Genomic DNA, 22,590 nt, shown 5'->3' with positions numbered 1-22,590 from the left:
AGTGACCTCATGTACAGCAGAACAAAACACTGCCCAGTTCTGCGCCATCCTCACAATCATTGTTATGTTTGAGCCCATTGTTGCAGCCACTGTGTCAACCCATCTCCCTGGGGGTCTCCCTCTTTTTTGACAACGCTCTACTTTACCAAGCATGATGTCCTTCTACAGGGACTGGCCACTCCTGATAACATGTCCCAATTATGTTAGAGAAAGCCTCGCCATCCTTGCTCCTAAGGAGTGTTGTGGCTGTACTTCTTCCAACATAGACTCGTTTATTCTTCTGGTAGTGCATGGTGTATTCAATATTCTTCACTATTATACCAGGTCTCAAAACCATATCAAAACTGAGGTTTTTTTTGGAAGTTATTCTATGAATAGGGTTCAGAAATAGCACTTTGTTTATTTATTGTGATTCTTCATTCTTTTCATCTTTCTCTTCTTTACCACTTCTTCTCAGAGGGCCTGAGAGACCAACATCTAGAGGACATGAATGGAAAGATGGTAGAAAACACAGGAACCTAAATCAAAGAAAAAGAAAAAAAAAGAGTACTTGTAAGAAGAAACACGGAAACAGAGAGAAGGGAATAGAATAGCAGGGAAGTAAAGAAAGAACAGAGAAACAAATTAAGAATTTAAGACGCAATCAGCAAAGGCCGAGGTCCAAGGGAGTCTCAGCTCAACGTTTAATTAACGTATTGGTGTTGCTCACAGCTGTTCAAGTAGCACCACTCATTAATTGAACTTTAGATACCATTGTATCGGGCAAGAATGAGAATGACATGCAAATGGCTGTTTTTATCTAATGCAAAGCAGAATCCTCAAGGGTAGAAGTTAGAGGGCTTGTGGTGCTCAAGGTTGGAATTCTATACAAGTTGGAGCTAAGGACTGTAATGTTTTTTAATATAAAACTTGTATAATAGAAATATGTTAGTATTTCCACTCTATCATTACAATGACAGATTTTATTTTTATCATAATTAAAAAAAATTTTTAAGGTCATTAAATGCAGATTTTAAATATGGTTATCTCACTTTTGGCTAATAGGATTGACTCGTGTGCTTAGTATAAAGGGAAAAGTTTGGCTTCTGAATTATTAGAAGCCCTATTCAAAGTTTCTGTTGTTCATAGGGTTGCTATGAGTAAGAACCTACTCAAGGGCACCTAACAACAACAACAGCGATTTGCATGTAAGTAGGACGTTTGAAACCCAGGGACTGCCTGTAACAAAATGTTTGCCAAGTCAACAATTTTTACACATACAATTAAGGGACATTGGTTATATTGATCATGCTGGGCAACTATCACCACCATCCATTTCCCAAATTATTCCACCACCATTATCAGAAACTCAGTGCCCTCTAAGCAATGAGCTTTCCTTTCCCCCTGCCTCCCACCCCTGGTAAACTCTAACAAACTTTGGTCTCTGTATATTTGCCTATTTCATATAAGTGGGATTATACAATACTTGTCCTTGTGTGACTGACTCATTTCACTCAACATAATGTTTTTAAGGTTCATCCTCATTGTGGCATGTATAGGGACTTCATTTCTCTTTATGGTTGGATAATATTACATTGCATGTATATAAAATGTCATTATTAGGAGGGTTGGATTTTGATATTTCATCTTTAAGCTTGCTTCTTCCTCAACGATTGCATGTTCCTCTTAATTTCTGCCACCAACTTTGTGAGACAAGATAGTTTCTTTCTTTCTTTTTTTTTTTTTTTTTTGTGAGTTTGGCCAAACTTTTATCTTTGCAGGGTCTGAATCCACGATGGTTTTTGTTTTTCTTGGTTTAACCAACTTTTCCATGGGAGAAGTTTAGGGGTCTCCTGAGTATAAAGAAGAATCCTATCAGATCTCTGGAGTACCTCAGTGGTATAAACAGTTCATCTGCTCAGCTGCTAACCAGAAGGTTGGAGGTTCGAGTCCACCCAGAGGTATCTCAGAAGAAAGGCTTGGTGATCTACTTCTGAAAATCAGCCACTGAGAACCCTGTGGAGCACAGTTCTACTCTGACACACACGGAGGCACCATGACTTGGAGGTGACTCCACGGCCACGGGCGGTGGTGATGGTGACTGGATCCCTATGTTACAGCGTTTCTTGTCTTACTTTTGTGTAAGGGCAATGCAGCTCCCTACAAAAAATGGGATCAACCATCTTGTTGAGTAAGGTATTTGTTTAATCCACTTAATTGCTGAGAGACACAAAGAGCCCAAAATGGTCAGGTGGCTGTTGCTGTTGTATGCCATTGAGTCAATTCTGACTCATAGCGACCCTATATGACAGAGTAGAACCACCCCACAAGGTTTCCTAGGCTGTAATCTTTATGGGAGCAGATCTCCCCGTCTTTTCTTCCAATGACATAGATTTAAGTGCTTCAAATATTATGTAGAGAGTTTTGAACACTATAGACAGATTACTGTCTACAGAATTGGAAGAAAACATGGGTAGTATTGATTCAAAGCACAAACTCGATGAAACATTTGGGTATCTTAAAGTACCCTGTGTGGGTGCAGCAGGGGTCGGAAGTGAAGAGGGGTATGGATGTAGAAGAAGAGTCTTGTTGAAGACTGTGATGTTGCTACCTGGAATATCTGGGCAACAGGACAGTGAAGAAGAGACTACATCTTATGGCTACGTTATCACATTTGAATTTTAGAAATGTCTGCCGCTTTCAGTATGACTAATTATTTGGAAAAATGAAAACTTCAGTCTGGAAAGCAGTTGAGAAGCTATTGTCACAATTCTGACAGAGATAATACGTAGCTTAGGTCAGGAAACGAAACTGGAAGGAGGGAAGACAGATAATTAATGGAGATAAGATACTGAATCTTGAGTTGTCTCCCCAGCAAGCTCTTGGGGGCACATTAGCGTAACACCCTTCCCAGGGAATTATTCAGCTCAAAGTGATTTTTCTACCGGTGACACTAGGCTGGCGAAATAGCTAAGAATACAACTACTACATTGGTCTATTACTTCCTTGAAAAGATGGCAGAAAACTTCCGCTTGGCAACATGGTGGCCAAACTCTGAGGCAGGTTCTATTTTTTATATGTTTACAAAACGTTTTCCTTCCACAGAAGCATAGATGCCTTCAGGTTATAGCACTTTGCTTAGCCATGGATTTCTCAGCAACAAGGCCAACTTTAAATGAGTTTCTACCGCACCAAGTAATTTAAAATGTATATTTAATCACCCTTTGACTTACTTCTGAATTGGATGTGACAACCGTTATGATCCTGGGTGCCATTACAGTATCCAGTAGAGGTTGCGTCTTTGAAAAATCCTTGAAGTTTTTATGTAATCAATTAGATTTAAACTGTAAAGTTGCACCTTATCATATTGATGGTTTTGTGCACAATTGGGTTGATGGTGCCTTTGATATTTGCAGATCATTTAATGGAATAGAAATATTAAAATAAATGTTTGTATTTTCTGTTGTTTGCATCAAATACCCAGGTGGTAATTTATGTGTAGGAGAAATAAGATATACACAAAGGAAGAAGTAAATGACAAAATGTTGGCAAGGACACACTGTTGATGAGTTAGCGCTGCCAGATTTGATTGATAATTTGGTTATAAGTTCTTCCTCCAGATGTTATATGTTCACACACAGAAATGAACTATTCCCCCAAAAATCAGCCTTTGGAAGAAAACCTTATGGAGCAGAGCTCTGCTCTGACACAAACGGGGCCGCCATGAGTAAGAGTCAACTTGATGGCAACTGGTGATGGTGTTGACGGAAAGGGAGTCACTTTGATTTTCTCAACTGGCTCTCCCTCTGCTTTATCCATCAACCCTAACCGTGACCTCCAGACCAACTTCGATTCTGCTTCAACAGTCTTAAAACCATGTCCATCTATTACACGTAAATGACTCACTTTCAGGTAAACAACCAGACTAATATTTTGCTATTAAGTTCTCACACACTTCAGGCACAAACTATAAGCCACGGCATCCTTGGACATCCCTGGGTTTTACAGAACCAACAGCAACAGTTTTATGAGCTGCGTGCTTCAGTACTAAAAAAATAGATTCCATTCCTACCTTTAAGTCTTGTGTTTAGTTAGCTTACCATGAATGTGCACTGGGCTTTACACAGCAAAGTGCAACTCTTTTGAGTAGAAAGTGCCTCCATAACCAGGAACTGGAGTTTGTCAGTCCATTTAAATCTTGTTGCCGTGTGTTTTTATTTGACTATGTGATTTTTTACCTCCCATGGAATGGATCTTTCAGTTTTTCTTTTTTTTTTAACCCATACCACTGGGGGAATTCTGTTGCCCACACAGAGATGATGCTGATGACAAAAAACAACACGCCAATCACTGTGGAGAGTTACTGAATATATTTTATCTCCCTGAAAAAGGTCCATAGGCAGTGCAAACAATTTGTAGTCAGATCCTAAACCAGATTGAAAATTCCATAAATCGTCTCCCCCCACTCCCTCCCTTTGTGGTTTCTTTCATTCCCGAACCATGACACTTGGAGTAATTTTGCTATTACTTTCACCCAGAATTGTTTCTCTTTATTACAGAGTTGTTGTTAGCTGCTACCCCACACAAAACAGAACAAAACATTGCTCGGTTCTGAACCATATTCATGATCATCGGTGTGCTTGAGTCCCTTGTTGTGACCACTGTGTGTTTTGAGTGCCCTCTAATCTAGGGGGCTCATCTTCCAACACAATGATAGGCAATATTATGTTGTGCTCCATAGGGCTAGTTTTTTGGAAGCAGATTGCCAGACCTTTCTTCCTAGTCTTAGTCTGAAAGTTCTGCTGAAGCGTGACCTGCTAGCATGTGAAGTACTGGAGACATAGCTTCTAGTATCACAACTACATGCAAGCCAGTACAGTAGGACGAATTGACAGACGGGCCTTGGATTTATTCTACTGGAGGTATATAACTTTGGTATACTTGTGAAAAACACAAATGATGCCTATGCTTTAAAAATGAGACAGTTTTCTCCAGAGACTCACATGAGCTTTGTGCATGTTCATTTTATTGAAATCAGCCTCTATCAATTTACACCAAGTAGAATGGGAACAGTGAAATCGAAGAAAGAAGAAGAAATTATTGCATTTGAAGGAAAAAAGAATTGTTTTCTTCATATCGATGATTGTGCAGTCGAGTTCTCTGATCACATAATCTTCTTTAGACATGTAAAAAAAATCATAAACGTAATTAGCCTGACCAAATAGAGATGAAGGTAAGAAAGAAATATTTAAAGGATTGGGTACATGTTAATGATAAGATCACAGAAGAAACTGAAAACACTCCATTTTAATTTGTTTCAGGATGGCAGGTGGGCTGGTTCCCAGCTGGATGCAGGATACACAAATTGTACAAGCTGGTACTGAACCATTTCAGAGGTTAGCTCGTGTTTTTAGGGGTTTTAATCATGGCCACGAGACACTTAAACATTATTTACCGCGTCTGTGCCTGAACCACAATGCTCGTCTAAATGTTATCTAGAATTATGAAGTAGCTTATGGTTGTACATTGTATTTAATGTATTTACAGCACACGCAGCACTGTATACAGTGTACGGGGAGCCCTGGTGATGAAATGATTTCTGCCTGTACAATTCAGTAACAAAGGAGTCCTGGTGGTGCAACGGTTAAGCCCTCGGAGGCTAAGCTCAAAGTTGGTGATTCAAACCACTCAGCAAGCTCAGCAGGAGAAGCACCTGGTGATCTGCTCCTGTAAAGATAACGTCCTAGAAGACCCTTTGGGGCAGTTCTGTTCTGTCCTGTCTGGTCACTAGGAGTCAGAATCAACACCACAGCACACAAGAACAACAATATCGAATATGCGGTATATTTGTTGTTTTGGCTGTTAACTGCAGTCAGGTCGACCACCAAAATACAGATGGGTCCTGGGCCTTCCCTGTGACCGGTTGCAGATAAGACCATTGTGCTCCATGCAGTTTTCACTGGCTGATTCTCAGAAATAGATTGCCAGCCCTTTCTTCCTAGTCCTTCTTAGTGTGGAAGCTCCACTGAACCATATTCAGATTCATAGCAATAGGCAAAGCTCCACTGACAAGACGGCTGCTTACAGTATTAAAACAAACAAAAACACCATTGCCATCAAGTTGATTCCAACTCACAGCCACCCTATAGGACAGAGTAGAACTGCCCCATACAGTTTCCAAGGAGTGCCTGGTGGATTTGAGCTCTGAACCACTGCACCACCAGGGCTCCATGTATACAGTATACTATTCAGTAAATATATATTTATAGTATATTTGAACTGGAACTCACCAGGTTTAATCCCATTCCAGCAATTTGTGTTCAAAGTTTCTTATCCCACCGGCACAAAATAAAGTGAGCGCTGTTTTACCTATATCAATATTCTTTTCAGAGAATGTCCATCTTAATGGAAGTTGGAAAATTACATTCTTAAGAAAACCAGAGCCTTTTTTTAAATCTTACAAATTACAGTTTTATTTTTGTTGAACCAATTCCTTCTCAAAGCAATGACTATATTAACAGAGCTTTCTTAACCTATTGACAAAAGTCACATTTTCAACTCACCTAAGTGGGCGTCTCAGGACACGTGTCTTTGGAAAACAAAACAAAAACAGAAGGAAAAAAAAAGTTATCATTATACTTTCTCAGTATGTTAAAGGGTTGAAAAATAATAATAACAACAGCATTTACAAAACATAGAAAAGTCAACACAAAGACCAGGGTATTTGAATGAAGAACTATTAGTTTCATTCAGTATATTTTCAGCGTATACAGATTATGAGAAATTTAGATGCATTTATATGTTCATATTTAAATTATATATTCTTTGCAAACGTGTAATTGCTTTACCTGTATCAATGACTTTGACAATATTTTCTTTGGGGATCCCGTTTTCCACAGCAAACTCCAAGAATGCCTGATAATTTTCTTCACTGATGTCTTTTTCTCTGGCTGCAAACCATCGAGGAAAGATAACAAGTGTTACCCATTAGAATCCATAAGAAAACCTGGATACATGGGTGAGACGCATGAATGTAGAGAACAGTTGTCCAGGTGGTACACTTGGACAGCAGGCAAAGACTGGCCATCTCACCGATACCAACCGTCAGTTCCTGGGACGACTGAGGAAAGACAAGGCAATTGAGCCTGTGATGAGGGGTTCCCAGGGAGAGAGCTACAACCTCTATAGTCACATCAGCATCACCAGGAAGGTTGTGTGTGAGCTCTCAGGATCCCACAATTGTAGCATCTTTTCCCTCTACCATGCCCAGGTATTCAAACTTGTTTCCTACTCAGCTGAACCCAAAGAGATCTGTTGAGTATTCCACCACAAACATGAGTCTTGCTGTGCATGGTGGAGGGAGAAACTTATTGTGTATCTGGTCAAAGACCACTTCCTTGCCCATTCCTTCCTACTATTCACCTGATGCCATAAAGGCTAGAGTGGAGCTTCCCGTGGGCTGCGTTGCTGTGTGTAGGGGAGGACTGTCCACGTGTGTGTTCAGTGGATGGGAAGGACAGCATGGTTTACAGAACCATGAGTCCAAATTGTAGACCCTATTGTTGCCATTGCAGTACAGTGAAGGATTTGGGGTTCAACTCAATGCAGTCTTTATTGGAAACCTCTTCTGTTGGGTTACATTTTCTATTCCTGGATTCCCTCACTTAGATTTCAACACCATCTCTATCACAGAAATGGATGCAAAAGAAGAGTGATTTATGTTGGTACGAGACTGTGACCGCAAAGGGTTTTTATAGGAATCTTCACAACAAGTGTGTGTGCTCTTAAAATGTCTGCAATTCTGACACGAGGTCCTTTCTCTCTAGAGCCACTTCTAGGATCTTAGAAAGCATGAAGACTCAGGCCCCCTGTGGGTTCACATCTTGCACCAAACCTATTTAATTATAAGTAATGAACACACACACTCCTTGTGTTTTGATGTCCCTAATAAGGCCATCACGGATTACTGTCCAGTGAAGGATGGACTGTTGGACTTACCTAGGGCGCCAACTACTTTGAAGACATTCCCTTCTTCATTCTTGTTGATTACGTATATCAGTAGGAAATCCTTTGCTTGTTGAATGAAGCTGAAGTCAACCTTGCCTTCATCTGACGAAGAAAGGAAACAAAACATCTCTCAACTGAGTGGGTTTATTACACTTTCTCAAGTTTTTGTCGTTGCTGTTGTTAGCTGCCCTATAGTTGGCCCCCGACTCGTGGCGGACCCAAGCACAACAGAATAACCTGCTGCCCATTCCTGCGTCATTCCCATGACTGTTTGCAGACCAGTTCCTTGTGATCCATAAGGTTTCCAGTGGCTGATTTTGAGCAGTAGATCACCAGTCCCTTCTTCCTAGTCTGTCTTAGTCCTGCAAGCTCTGCTGAAACCTGTTCAGCATAACAACATGCAAGCTTCCATTGACAGATGGGTGGTGCTACACTTGAGGTGAATTTGCCGAGAACCAAACAAATGCTTTGCCAGTTTAACATGTCATTAAGCAGTCTCTCTAGTCCAAGCAATAATCTCTGTATCTCGGGTTCATTCTCTTGTCTTGTCTTTCCTTTCCTCCCCTTCCCATCTCACCTCCTCTCCTGCTCCTTTCTCTTCTTCCTCCCTCTCTCTCTTTCCCTTCCTCTTGCTCCCTGTCTCTCTCTTCCCCTTCATCTTCCTCCCCCTCTCTCTCTTCATCCACCACCCTCCCTCTGAGTCCAGAAAGTATTATAATCAACGGTGACATCTAGGAGTTAGGGATGGGTTTTGCTTACTGCCGCCTTCTTACCTTGGAGAACATCTCAAGTCTGTCTGTCTTAGCAACATTATTTCCAGAGTGCTTCTGTTCAGGTGCTTCTCTTCTCTGTTTTGTTCTAAATTTTATTGATTTCATGGTTTTTGTTGAGAATATGCACAGTAGAACATTCACCAATTTAACAGTTTCTACATGTACAATTCAGTGACATTGATTACATTCTTCAAGTTGTGCAACCATTCTCACCCTTCTTTTCTGAGTTGTTGTCCATTGTTAACATAGACTCCCTGTCCCCTAAGGTTCCTATCTAATCTGTCAACCTGCTGTTGTAAATATGAGGCCATATAGTTCTTCAAAGAGAATAATGCTCAAGGCAGACTTTTTAATTTTTTGACTAGTTAAGCTAAACTACTGTTTGGTTTTAAGAAGACATCAGGATGTTTTTGGTTTATGATTAAAGATTATCTCAGCAATGGTTTCAAGGGCTCATCCATCTTTCATGGATGCAGAAGGTCTAATGCCATGAGAACTTAAAATTCTGGTCTACATTTTCCCCCTTTTGATCAGAATCTTCTATAGACTCTTTGATCAAAATGTTTAGTAACGTTAACCTGGCACCATCCAGTTCTTCTTGTCTCATGGTAAAGGAGACAGTTGTTCATGGAGGTAATTAGTCACACATTCCATATCTTCCTCCTATTCCTGACTCTCCTTTCTCTGTTGCTCCAGGTGAAGAGAAATCAATTTCTGGGTCTTGAATAGCCACTTGCCAGCTTTTAAAACTCCAGGCACTGCCCAACAAACTAGGAGGTAGAACAGAAGCACTAAACACGTTCAGTAGTCCGATTAACTGGGATGTCTCATGAAACCATGACCCTAAGACTCCAAGACAAGGAACAAAATCCTATGGCGTGTTTGGTTGCACATAAGTAGCCTCATCAACTACTCTTTTTTTTTTCTTTCTGTAATTGCTGTAAATATATCTATTATCTTACTTTTGTCAATTCAGCTTTTTACAGGTATACAACTAATTGACAGCAATTACAGTAATCAGCGGTGAAACCGTGCACTTAATGAATGAGATATTTCCATTAGAGTTAATCCCTCTTTCTCCCTTCCTCTCACCCCGGTAATCACCACTAAGCTTTATTCTCTATACATTTGTCTTTTCTTGTCTTTTTATATAAGTGAAGTCATACAATACTTGTCCTTTTGTGATTGGCTTATTTCACTTAGCATAATGTTTTCGAGCTCCATCAGATGCCTTTTTTTTAACCTTATGTTTATGTGGAATACTGTATACTGTGTACCAACATCTTCAATATTTGCCACAGTGTGTTTCTAAAAGCAACAGAATTGCGTAGACTCTGGAGTCACTTAGGTTATTGCTTAAATAACTATTTAAGTGCACAGAGCATTGCTTTGTGTGAGACAGTCTTCTGACCAAGTTATTCCTTTCTTATTTTATCTGTGAACTACTTTCTAACATATAACAGTTTACTATCTTAAAGGGAAAGAAAATAAGGGGAAAAAAAAGAATCTCTGTTATTTAGATTACAGATACAGTATAAATACACTTTGTCTTCCCTCTTCTAATTTAGCGTGGTTTTAAATTCTTCTAAACCCGTTTCTATGCTGGGGGATCCTGTGAAATAAATACACGGGGACATATTTTTAGAGGCTTACAGTAAACGGTAAGACAATATGAACTTGGTGGTAATATACTTTACATCCTTAAGAATAAAAAAAGAGAGAGAGCGTTGGAAAGTTATGGGGCTTTTGACAGGTTGCAGTCCTAATTCGAGTTAGAAACTGGACCAAAATCCTGGTGAACAGACCGTGGTTTGAGCCACTCCAAGTCTCAGATGCATGCTAGCAACAGAAGCTTGGACACTCACAGTTTGTCGTGTACCCGTTTTTGTCTATTCTCTGCCCCTGTTTGTTGTAGAGCTGGCATGTGCCATTTTCCCTGGAAAACAAAAAATTTCAGCTAATTGTTGAGTATAACTTAACATATGCAAACCCGTTAAAAACCTTTTGCCTTTGAGTCAGTTCCGACTCCTAGACACCCCATGTGACAGAATACAACTGTCCCATAGGGTGTTCTAGACTGTAATCTTTATGGGAGCAGATCACCAGGTCTTTCTCCCAAAGAGCCACCTGGAGGGTTCAAACTGTCGACTTTTTGATTAACAGCCCAGCTCTTAACCATTGCGCCACCAGGGCTCCTTTGTTACTGAGCTATACGTGCAGAAAACAGTGAGATGACATGTCTCTCCCCACTTCAAGGCTCAGCCACCTTCGCCCTTTGCAAGGCTTACTTACTTGGTGTAAAATATGACCAAGAGTGTTTCTCCATCAGGAAGGCATTCGATAAGACGTAAATAACCCCTCAAGGGACTGTTCTCACTTAGCACCTCTATGTTTGCAGATGCTTCATAAATGGTGTACCATGTTCCTGAAATCTAAAAAGGGAATGTAAGAAACAGTATGCAGGCAGAGACACATGCATCATCACAGTGTGAGCATCATGCCAGGCTCCTCTCTGCCCCAGGTGAGTCTGTCCCTGGTACCTCTGAACAATATTCATCCAAGAGAGGCTCCTCCAAGGGGTCAGCATAAACCAGGCCAAGTATCAGAGTCACCAGGAGAACCTTCATCTTGTTGGTGTTCCCCAATCCTTCTTCTGAAAGAGATGAGAGTGTGTCGCCTGTTGGGGAGATTCTGAACTTTTCCCACTTTTTATACTATTTGTCTGTGGGTGTGGCAATTTGTGAGCCACTTGTCGTGAACTACAAGCACATGATGCACTGGGAATCATATGGAAACACAAACAAGAAGCATCCTGCTTGGAAGCTACGGCTTCTGAAGGTCCTTCTGTTATTACCTTAACTGGATTAGTATCAGTTTGACTAAATATTTGACCTTTAAGTACAGTGAAAGATTTTAATTCATAAGAGTCATTTCAAGGATAATAATGTTTATTTGCTCATCCCCCCAAGTAATGGGAAACACACCATAAGACATTCATCACCTGTTATGGATTGGATTGTGTCCTTCGAAAATGTGTGTCGTTAATCCTAACTCCTATTAGAAAAGCAAAGTAAAACAAACAAACAAAAAAATAAGTTGCTGTCAAGTTGATTCTGAATGGTAGCGGCCCTATAGGGCAGAGTAGAATTCTCCCATGGGGTTTCCAAGGTTGTGATCTTTGCAGAAGCAGACTGTCACATCTTTCTCCCCTGGAGTGGCTATTGGGTTCAAACCCCAGACCTTTTGGTTAGCAGGCTAGTGCTTAACCACTGTGCCACCTGGGGCCTTCTAACCTCATACTTATGCCTATGATTCTATTGGGCAATGTATTTTCTTTTTTATGTTAATGAGCCAGTATTAGTTTAGGTCCTGTCTTAAATCAATCTTTTTAAGATAAAAAGAGCAGATTGATTAAGCAAGGAAGCCAGAGAGCAGAAATGGGAAAAGATAGATACCATGCAACATGGAGATCACCAACGAAGCCAGGAACAGAAAGAGAAAAGAGACTGGAATCCCAGAGCCCACAGAGACAGTGCCTCCCCCTAGAGCCGGCACCCTGAATCACACACCTGAGCTCCTATACTGTGAGGAAATAAATTTCTCTTCGTTAAAACTACCAACTTGTGCTATTTGTTGTAGCAGCATTAGATAACTAAGACATTACCCAAATCATGTATTATGCCTTCCACCCTTATTTAAGTAGGTTACAATATGTGTTGACCCAATAGATTTAGGAGTATAAGCCCAACAGGGTGAAGAAGTTACTGTGAAATCTGTCTGAGACCCAGCAGTTGAGTTTCACAGACCATTTTCAGAAAAGATAACATGTCATTTCTTCCCATGAATAAGAAATTCTTCCAAACCTAATGTTTCATGTTGAGCTTGGCACAAATGAATAACTCAAATTCATTCCCATTTGTGAGGTCCCAGTGTTGTCTCTGCCCTGTTATTATGCATTTATTATTCTCTTGAGGCATCAACTGATAGTCACAATACATGGACCAACACAAACCCAAACCCATTGCCATCAAGCTGTTTCTGACTTATAGCGACCCTACAGGACAGTGTAGAAATGCCCCCATAGTGTTTCCAAGGCTGTACATCTTTACAAATAAGATTGCCACAACTTTCTCCCATGGAGCAAGCTTTTGGGTTTGAAATGCTGACCTTTCAGTTAGAAGCTGGGCAGTTTACCTCCCTGCCATCTGGGGCCTTTAATACTCAAAGTCACGAATTCTCTGTTAGGACCAGATCTAGCAAAACCTCCTGGTGCTCACCTAAATAGTCTAAAATACAAGACAATGTTTCAACAAATCCATAAAAATAAATACAGTAGACAGAATAGATCATCCAAGGAGCCAAAAGGTCATGAAAGATACTTTAGCTAGTAACCACCTTCAAAAAAAAGTGTATATTTCAAGTTATTGTTTTGATTTACTTATTTATTTTCAGTTTTGTTCAAATTGCCTCATTCAGTTACGCTTATTGCCATGTAGTGCTTCAATGTTATCTTTTATCTGGTCTGGGAGGATTGCAATAAATTTATCCCTCAAGACTTCTTGCCCAATTAGGAGATGGTGTTGTTTTAATAATCACTTATAGACGTTGAAAGTATTGTGGGTTGACCTTTTGTCTTGGTTTCTTTTTGGCAACATTTCAGGGAATGTTTTAAAACCAACCTGTGGTTCATCTTCATGTTAGATGCTGGAAACACAACAGTGCAGTATCGAGTACAGGAGAGATACAGATAGAATCTCTTCATGAAGGTTTAATGATAACTGTTGTTGTTCCCTTCATCAGCAGTTCAACTGAGAACTCATCCACCATTCCCAGTTGGGATGCTATGAATGAATGCAGGAAATCTTCTCCTTACTCTAAGGATATGTTCTCAGGAGTATTTGAGATTTAAAATTAACTTTCTTCCTTCCAAGCACTCTCTTTGCAGCGAATGAGGTGACACCATCTTAAAATTGTTGTTAGTTGTCATTGAGTCAGCTCCAAATCCTGGCAACCTTATATATAAGAAAATGAAACATTGCTGGGTCCCATGCGGGATCCTGTGAACCCATCGTTAGGCCTATTATGGCAGCCTATCTCATGGAGGGTCTCCTCCTTTTCACTGACCCTCTATTTTACCAACCAAGGTATTCTTTTCTGGCAAATGGTTTTTCCTGATGATATGTCCAAAGTAAGCAGGATGAGGCAAATAACCCCATTAAAACACGGAAAAAGGATACGAACAGGCATTTCTCGAAAGGAGACATTTAGATAGCTAAGAGACATGAGGAAATGCTCGTGATCATTAGTCATTAGAGAAATGCAAATAAAAATTACGATGAGACACCATCTCACCCCCAAGAATACAATTTAAAAACAAAAAAACAGAAAGTACTGAAGTGGGAGATGTTGCAGGGAGTTTGGTACTCTTATGCATTGCTGGTGGGAACATAAAATCGTACAACCACTATGGAAAACAATTTTGTGCCTCCTTAAAAATCTAGAAATAGAAATACCATATGACCCAGCAATCCCACTCATAGGAATATATCCTAGAGAAATAAGAGCCGTCACACAAATAGACATGTACACACCCATGTTCCTTGCATCACAATTCACAATACTAAAAAGATGGAAACAACCTAAGTGTTGTTTCCTAATGGTTAAACACACTATGGTTCATAAACACAATGGAATACCACATAAAGATAAAGAACAATGATGAATCTGTGAAATGTCTCACAACATGAATGAACCTGGAGGGCATTATGCCGAGTGAAATAAGTCATTCACAAAAGGATAAATATTACAGGAGACCATTATTTTAAGAACTCCAGAAAATGTTTACACACAGACAACAAAAAAACTTTTTTGATGGTTACAAGCATGGGGAGGGATAGGAGGGGAAATCACTAACTAGGTAGTAGACAAATATTAACTTTGGTGAAAGGAAAGACAACACACAGTATAGGAGGAATCAGCACAACTTAACCAAGGCAACGTCATAGAAGTTTCCTAGACACGTCCAAACACCTTGAGGGACCAAGCTGTTGTGGCTGAGGGCAGGGGATAATAGTCTCAGGGGAAATTTAGGGAAATTGGCATAACATAGTTTTTAACAAAAGTGTTCTACATCCCACACAATGAGTATCTTCTGGGATTTTAAAAGCTTTTGAGTGGCCATCTAAGATACACCCATTGGTCCCACTCTGTCTGGATCAAAGGAGAATGGAGAAAATTAAAGACACAAGGAAAGTATTAACCCAAAGGGCTAAAGGACCATATGAACCAGAGCCTCCACCAACCAGAGCCCAGAAGAATTAGGTGGCGCCCAGCTACCACCGCTGACCGCTCTGACGAGGATCACAACAGAGAGTCCCAGACAGAACAGATAAAAATGTAGAACAAAATTCAAATTCAGAAAAAATGACCTGGTTTTTTGGTCTGACAGAGACTGGAGGAACCTCTGAAACTATGGCCCCTGAGACTCTGCTAACCCAGAACTGAAACCACTCCCAAAGCCCACATTTCAGACATAGATTAAACTGAAAAAAAAAAAAAAAGAAAATGAAACCTGTTGCCTTTGAGTCAATTCTGACTCACAGAGACCCTAGAGGACAGAGAAGAACTGCCCCATAGGGTTTCCAAGGAGCAGCTCATGGATTTGAATTGCCAACCTTTTGGGGAGCAGCCATATCACTTAATCACTGTGCCACTAGGGCTCCAGGCATTGATTAGACGGGCTTATAAGAGAATAATACATGTGAGGAACGTGCTTCCTAGTTCAATGAAACATAAAAGACCAAATGGGCAACATCTGACAAAAGCAAGATGAAAAGGCAGGAAGGGACAGAAGCTGGATGAATGGACATGGGGAACCTGGAGTGGAAAGGGAGAGGGCACTGTCACACAGGGGGGATTGCTACCAATCTCACAAAACAGTATGTATATAAATTTTTGAATGAGAAACTCATTTGAAGTGTAAACTTTCACCTAAAACAAAATTAAATTAAAAAAAAAAAAGGAAAGCAAGATAAATAAAGTCTCTCCATCCTTGCTTCTAAGGAGTGTTCCAGTTTTATTTCTTCTAAGTCTGTGTCACTCCAAGACATAGGTTTGAAGAAGATACTTTCTTTGCCAATTATCTCAAAAGATTTATCTCCCAAAATGTGTAAATGAGCCCTACAAGTGGATTATTTTATGCGATCAGAATCAGCAGCATCTCAATGATGGCCAACAATATCCTGTGGCTACCCAAAATTCCTAGTATCATTTAGAAAGATGGAATCTTCAAAACATGGTTGCTGTTGTTAGGTGCACTCCAGTCAGTTCTGATTCATTGTAAGCCTACGTACAACAGAATGAGACATTGCCTGTTCCTGTGCCATCCTCAAAATTGTTGTTATGTGTGAGTCCATTGTTGCAGTCACTGTGTCAATTCATCTTATGGAGGGTCTTCCTCTTTTTCGATGACCCTCTACTTTAGCAAGCATGATGTCCTTCTCCAGGGACTAATCCCTCCTTACAACATGTCCAAAGTATGTGAGACATAGTCTCGCCATCCTTGCTTCTAAAGAGCATTCTGGTTGTATGTCTTCGAAGACATATTTGTTCGTTCTTTTAGCAGTCCATAGTATATTCACTATTCTTCACCAACAATGTAATTCGAAGGCATCAATTCTTCCTCGATCTTCCTTAATCATTGTTCAGCTTTCACATGCATATGAGGTGATTAAAATATCATGGTTTGGGTGAGGCACACCTTAGTCCTCAAAGTGATATCCTTAATTTTTAACGCTTTAAAGACGTCTTTTGCAGCAGATTTGCCCAATGCAATGCATCCTTTGATTTCTCGACTGCTTCCAAGGCTGTTGATTGTGCATCCATGTAAAATGAAATCCTTGACAACTTCAATCTTTACTCCGTTTACCATGATGTTGCTTATTGGTCTCGTTGTGTGGATTTTTGTTTTCTTTATGTTGAGGTGTGATCCATACTGAAGCCCGTGGTCTTTGATCTTCATCAGTAAGCGCTTCAAGTTCTCCTCGCTTTCAACAAGCAAGGTTGTGTCATTCGCATATCACAAGTCGTTAAGTCTTCCTTTAATCCTGATGCCCTGTTCTTCTTCATATAGTCCAGCTTCTTGGATTACCTGCTCAGCATACAGATCGAAAAAGTATGCTGAAAGGAGATAACCCCGATGTACACCTTTCCTGACTTAAACTACGCAGTATCCACTTGTCTTGTTTGAACTACTAACTCTTGATTTATGTACAAGTTTCCTCATGAGTGCAATGAAGTGTTCTGGAGCCCCATTCTTTGCAATGTTATCCATAATTTGTTATGATTGATACAGTCGAATGTCTTTGCACACTCAATAAAACAGAAGTAAACATCTTTTTGGTATTTTCTGCTTTCAGCCAAGATCCATCTAACATCAGTAATGATGTCCCTCGTTCCACGTCCTCTTTTGAATTCAGCTTGAATTTTTGCCAGTTCCCTGTGGATGTACTGCTGCGAACACTTCTGAAAGATCTTCAGCAAAATTTTACTTTCATGTGATGTTAATTATATTGTTCAATAATCACTACATTCTGTTGAATCGCTTTTCTTTGGAATGGGCACGGATGTGGGTTGCTTTTAGTCAAATGACCACATAGCTGTCTTCCAAATTTCTTGGTGTTAGCGAACAAGCACCTACAACACGGCATTCCTTTGATGAAACACCTCAGTTAGTATCCCATCAACTCCTGGATGGTTGTTTTTTGCCAATGCCTTCAGTGCAGCTTGGACTTCTTCCTTCAGTACAATTGCTTCTTGCTACCTCCTGAAATGGTTAAATGTTAACCAATTCTTTTTGGTACAGTGACTCTGTGTATTCCTTCCATATTCTTTGGATGCTTCCTGTGTCATTCAATATTTTGCCCATAGAATCCTTCAAAATTCCAGCTCACGGCTTGAATTTTTTTCTTCAGTTCTTCCAGGTTGAAAAATGCAGAGTGTGTTCTTCCCCTCTTGGTTTTCTAACACCAGGTCTTTGTTCTTCCCTCTTGGTTTTCTAACACCAGGTCTTTGCATATTTTTTTATGATATTGGACTTTGTCTTCTCTAGCAGCCCTTTGAAATCTTCTGTTCATCTCTTTGCTTCATCTTTTCTTCCACTCGTTTTAGCTACTCTACATTCAAGAGCAAATTTCGGAGTCTTTTCTGACATCCATTTTGCTTTTTTCTTTTTTTCCTGTCCTTTTGCTTTCTTTACGTATGATGTCCTTGATGTCTCCCCACAGCTCATCTGGTCTTTGTTCATCCTTAGAGCTTGTGGTGGCTTGTGTGTTGCTGCGATGGTGGAAGTTTTGCCACCCCGTTCTTGTTGCCGTTGAGTCGGTTCCGACTCATAGCAACCCTATAGGACAGAGTAGAACTGCCCCATAGGGTTTCCAAGGAGTGCCTGGTGAATTTGAATTACTGACCTTTAGTTAGCAGCTGTAGCACTTAACCACTACACCACCAGGGTTTGCCACTCAAAATATGACTAGGGAAGAGCTGCCTCCTCAAAGTAGTCGACTTTAATGATGTGGATGGAGCAAAGCTTTTGGGACCTTTATTTGCTGATACAGCATGACTCAAATTGAGAAGAAACAGCTGCAAACATTCATTAATAATCAGATGAATCCAGGAAAATTGGAAATTGTCACAAATGAAACAGAACATATAAACATTGATATCCTTGGCATTAATGAATTGAAATGGACTGATATTGGCCATTTCAAAACAGACAACCATATGGTCTACTTTGCTAGGAATGACCAGGTGAAGAGAATTGGTTTCGCATACATCATCAAAAAGAACATTTCAAGATCCATCCTGAAGTACAATGTTGTTAGTGATAGGATGATAGTCAAGATATTCCTTTCAATATCCAAGATATATCCTTAAAGCTAAAAAATAAAATAATCTCGGAATCCCTGTTTAGATTATATAGACACAGCATTTTTTTTTTTTCCTTCTAATTGAATGTGGTGTTAAGTTTCTCTGACAGAAACGGGAACTAAAAGTCACAGACCACCTCCAAAGCTGCTGCAGATTGAAAGACGCCACTATTGCAGAAAATGGCAACAAGACTAATGAATCTCCTTCTAAACAGAAGTCATTCTGGAGAGCATCGTACGCCAAATATTTCCTCTCCTGATTTTCAAAGGAGATCCTAACTTAGGGTCTTGTAGCTTTTCCCTACTGCTGGTTTTGTTTTTGTGTATCTCTGTGGCTTTCTCTCTCTCTCTCTCTTTTCTCTGTACTCCATCCCCCCTCTATCTCTCCTCCCCACCTTTCTCTCCTTTGCCCATTCTCCCATTTCTCTTTCTACTCTCCTCTGTCTCTCCTCTTCCTCTCTTGTTCTCTCCTTCCCTTTTTCTCATTTGCCCATTCTCTCATTTCTTCTCTCTACCCCGTTCTGTCTCTCTCTCCTCCTTCCTGTCTTTCTCCCCCTCTCTCTTTCTCTCTTTCTCATTTGCCCTTTCTATTTCTTCTTACCTCCCACTGTCTCTCTCTCTCAGTGTCTCTCCTCCATTCTTTCTCCCTCTTTGTCCTCTCTCTCCCTTCTTCTTTCTCTGACTCTCTCTCTCTCCCCTCTCCCCAAGCCAGCTCTCTCTGTCGGTTTGTCCCTCTCTCTCTGTTTCCATCCCTCCATCTCTCCCCTTTGCTCATTCTCCCACTTCTCCTTGTTTCCCACTTTCTCTCTTGCTCTTAGTCCTTTCCTCAGTAGAGTCGATCAGGTTCCTCTCTTGCAAAGCCTTTTCCCTCTGCTAACTTATTTTCTCCTCTTCTTTACAGCACCTCCACCCACGAACACGCTCGATTCCTGGCAAGGACAGAATCATCTGTTTCAAATCGATGGCTTCCTGCTTGGGCTGCCCCTTGAGCTATTTCCCTTTCTCCTCTGTGCCAAGCTTCTTGAGAAAATGATCTTTATTTCTTCCTCCACGGTCCCTCCTAAGCGCATGAATGTCTGGCTTTGAGAGGCTAGAAAGTCTTTCAAATAACACTTTGGTTCACACGGCTCTTTATTGCATCGCTCATTTTGTCTCTTTGTGCGATAGGGCTGTCTTGGCCATAGCCAATTCTTTCTACGTAACTGATCCCACCTTCATTTGTCCTCAGGGACATTGTCCATTCTTTTGCGTCTACCTCAAGTATTAGAGCACCTATGTCCGTGTTCTCTGCTAATTACTTGTGTATCATTCACGATCACTTATTGGCAAGAAAGTATACTGTGCCTATGGCCACGTAGAGCTCCCAGATATTTCCTGAAGCAAGTCATACTTTTAATGTATCTTTTGTCTTTCCCCGCTTCTATGGCTTAGAATATATTTATACTTTAAAGGCACCTCATGATCCCATGTGACAGAGTAGAATTGCCCCTTAGGGTTTCTTAGACTGCAATTTTTATGGAACCATCTTTCTCCCATGGAGCTGAGTGATGGGTTTGAACCATCGACCTTTCGGTTGGCAGCCCAGTGCTTAACCATTGCACCACCAAGACTTCTCTGTTACTGAGCTGTACATGTAGAAATTGGTGAGATGGTATACCTGTCCGTACACAATACTCAGCCACTCTCACCCTTTGCAATGTTTACTCACTTGGTGTAAAATGTGGTGGAGACTGCTTCTCCTTTGCCGAGACATTCAACATGACGTATATAAGCCCTCATGGGATGGTTTTCACTTATCACCTCCTTGTTGCTGGACCCTAAATAAATGCAGCGCCATGTTCCTGAAATCTAAAAAGGGAATATAAGAAACGGTAAACAGGGAGAGACAGACGCATCATCACAGGGCGAGCATCATGCCAGTTGCCTCTCTGCCCCACGTGAGTCTCTCCCTGGTACCTGTGAACAGTCTTCCTCGAGGTGGGGTTCCTGGTCAGCACAAACCAGACCAAGAACCAGAGCCACCAGGAGAATCTTCATCTTGTTGGTGTTTCCCACGCCTTCTTCTGGAAAGGATGAGAATGTGTCTCCTATCGGGGAGATTCTGAACATTTCCCACTTTTTATACCATTTGTCTGTGGGCGTGGCAATTTGTGAGCCACTTGAGGTGAACCATAAGCACGTGGTGTGCTGGAAATTATACTGAAACATCTAAAATAAGGACCCTGGCTGGAAGCTATGGCCTCTGAATGCGCTTTTATCAACATTATCTTAACATATTAGATCAGTTGGACTGAATCTTTGACCTTTAAGTAGAGTGAGAGATTATAATCCATAAGAGGAATGTTAAGAACAGTAATGTGTATTTGTTCACCTCATCTCTCCCAGTAATAGGAAATAAAAATACAAAACATTCGTCAACTATTATGGCTTGAATGGTGTCCCTCAAAAATATGTGTTGTAAATCCTAATCCCTATTAAAAAACAAAACAAAACCAGTTGCTGCAAGTTAATTTCGACTCATAGTGACCCTATAGGACAGAGCAGAACTGCCCCATAGGGTTTCCAAGGCTGTGGAGAGGCTGGTGGTTTCAAACTGCAGAGGTTTCAGTTAGCAGCTAAGCACTGAACCACTGTGCAACCAGGGCTTCATCGAATCCATATGCCTGTGGCTGTAATCCCACTTGAGGTGGTTTTGCTTTGTTATGTTAATGAGTCAGTATGAGTTTAGGGTGTGTCTTAAATCAATCTTTTGATTAAGCAAGGAAGCCAGAGAACTAAGATGGGAGAAGATAGTCACCACGACACATGGAGATCACCAAGGAACAAAGGAACAGAAGCAGAAAAGAGACTGGGACCCCAGAGGCCACAGAGACAGAGCCTTCCCAAAAGCTGGTGCCCTAAATTCAGACTTCTGCCCTCCTAAACTGTGGAAAAATAAATTTCTGCTCTTTAAAGCCACCCACTTGTGGTATTTGTTATAGCAGCACTAGACAACTAAGACATCACCCAAATCATGTATTATGCCTTCCACCCTTTGATTTAAATAGGTTACAATATGAATTGACCAAATAGATTGTAGGAGTACAAGCCCAACAGGGTAACGAAGTTACTGTGAAATCCACCTGAGAGCCAAGAGTCAAGTTTCACAGGACATTAAAAAAAAGACCATCTATTATTTCCTCCCCTGAATAACAGATGTAATGTTGCATGTTAGGCTTGGCACAAATGAATAACTCACATTCGTTCCCATTTATGAGGCCCCAGTGTTGTCTCTACCCTGATATCGTGTAATTATTATTCTCTTGAGGCATCAACTTAAACTGTCCCCCTGATGGTCACAATACAGGGGCCAACACAAACCCCAATCTGTTGCTGTTGAGCCATTTCCAACTCATAGCAACCCTACAGGACAGAGTAGAACCTCCCCATAGTGCTTCCAAGGCTGTAATCTGTACAGAAGTGGGCTGTCATATCTTTCTCCCATAAAGCAGCTGGTGGGTTGGAACCACTGACCTTTCAGTTAGCAGCTGAGCATTTATCCACTGTGCCACCAGGGGTCCTTAATATTCAAAGTCACAAATTTTATGATGGGGCAAGAACTAGCAAAACCTGCTGGTGCTTGCACAAATACTCTAAAATACAAGATGATGTGGCAATCAAATTCATAAAAATAAAAACCATAGACATAGAACTGATCATTCAAAGACCAGAAAGGTCACAAAAGCTATTTTAGCTAGCAACCACAGTCTTAAAAAAATTATACTTCAAGTTGTTATTTTAATTTATTATTGCTATTAATAGGAACGCTGGTGGCGTAGTGGTTAAGTGCTACGGCTGCTAACCAAAAGGTCAGCAGTTCGAATCCACCAGATGCTTCTTGGAAACTGTATGGGGCAGTTCTACTC

At 40.7% G+C, this 22,590-nt stretch overlaps 1 protein-coding gene across 1 annotated transcript; it reads right to left on the bottom strand.

Annotated features, from left to right (window-relative positions):
- Positions 1 to 6,542: 6,542 nt before the first annotated feature.
- Positions 6,543 to 20,794, bottom strand: LOC135229036 (odorant-binding protein-like). The gene is made up of 8 exons (XM_064278772.1): positions 20,642 to 20,794; positions 20,479 to 20,533; positions 11,300 to 11,412; positions 11,052 to 11,191; positions 10,625 to 10,695; positions 7,978 to 8,088; positions 6,828 to 6,929; positions 6,543 to 6,568 (listed from the first exon to the last, which is right to left on the bottom strand). Exons 1-8 carry the CDS (start codon positions 20,792 to 20,794, stop codon positions 6,543 to 6,545), a joined length of 771 nt encoding a protein of 256 aa, XP_064134842.1.
- Positions 20,795 to 22,590: the final 1,796 nt, after the last annotated feature.

The sequence above is a fragment of the Loxodonta africana genome, chromosome Y, assembly GCF_030014295.1.
Source record: "Loxodonta africana isolate mLoxAfr1 chromosome Y, mLoxAfr1.hap2, whole genome shotgun sequence".
Classification (NCBI taxonomy): domain Eukaryota; kingdom Metazoa; phylum Chordata; class Mammalia; order Proboscidea; family Elephantidae; genus Loxodonta; species Loxodonta africana.
The sequence above is the reverse complement of the archived record's forward strand: the minus strand, read 5'-3'. Positions and strand labels throughout refer to the sequence as shown.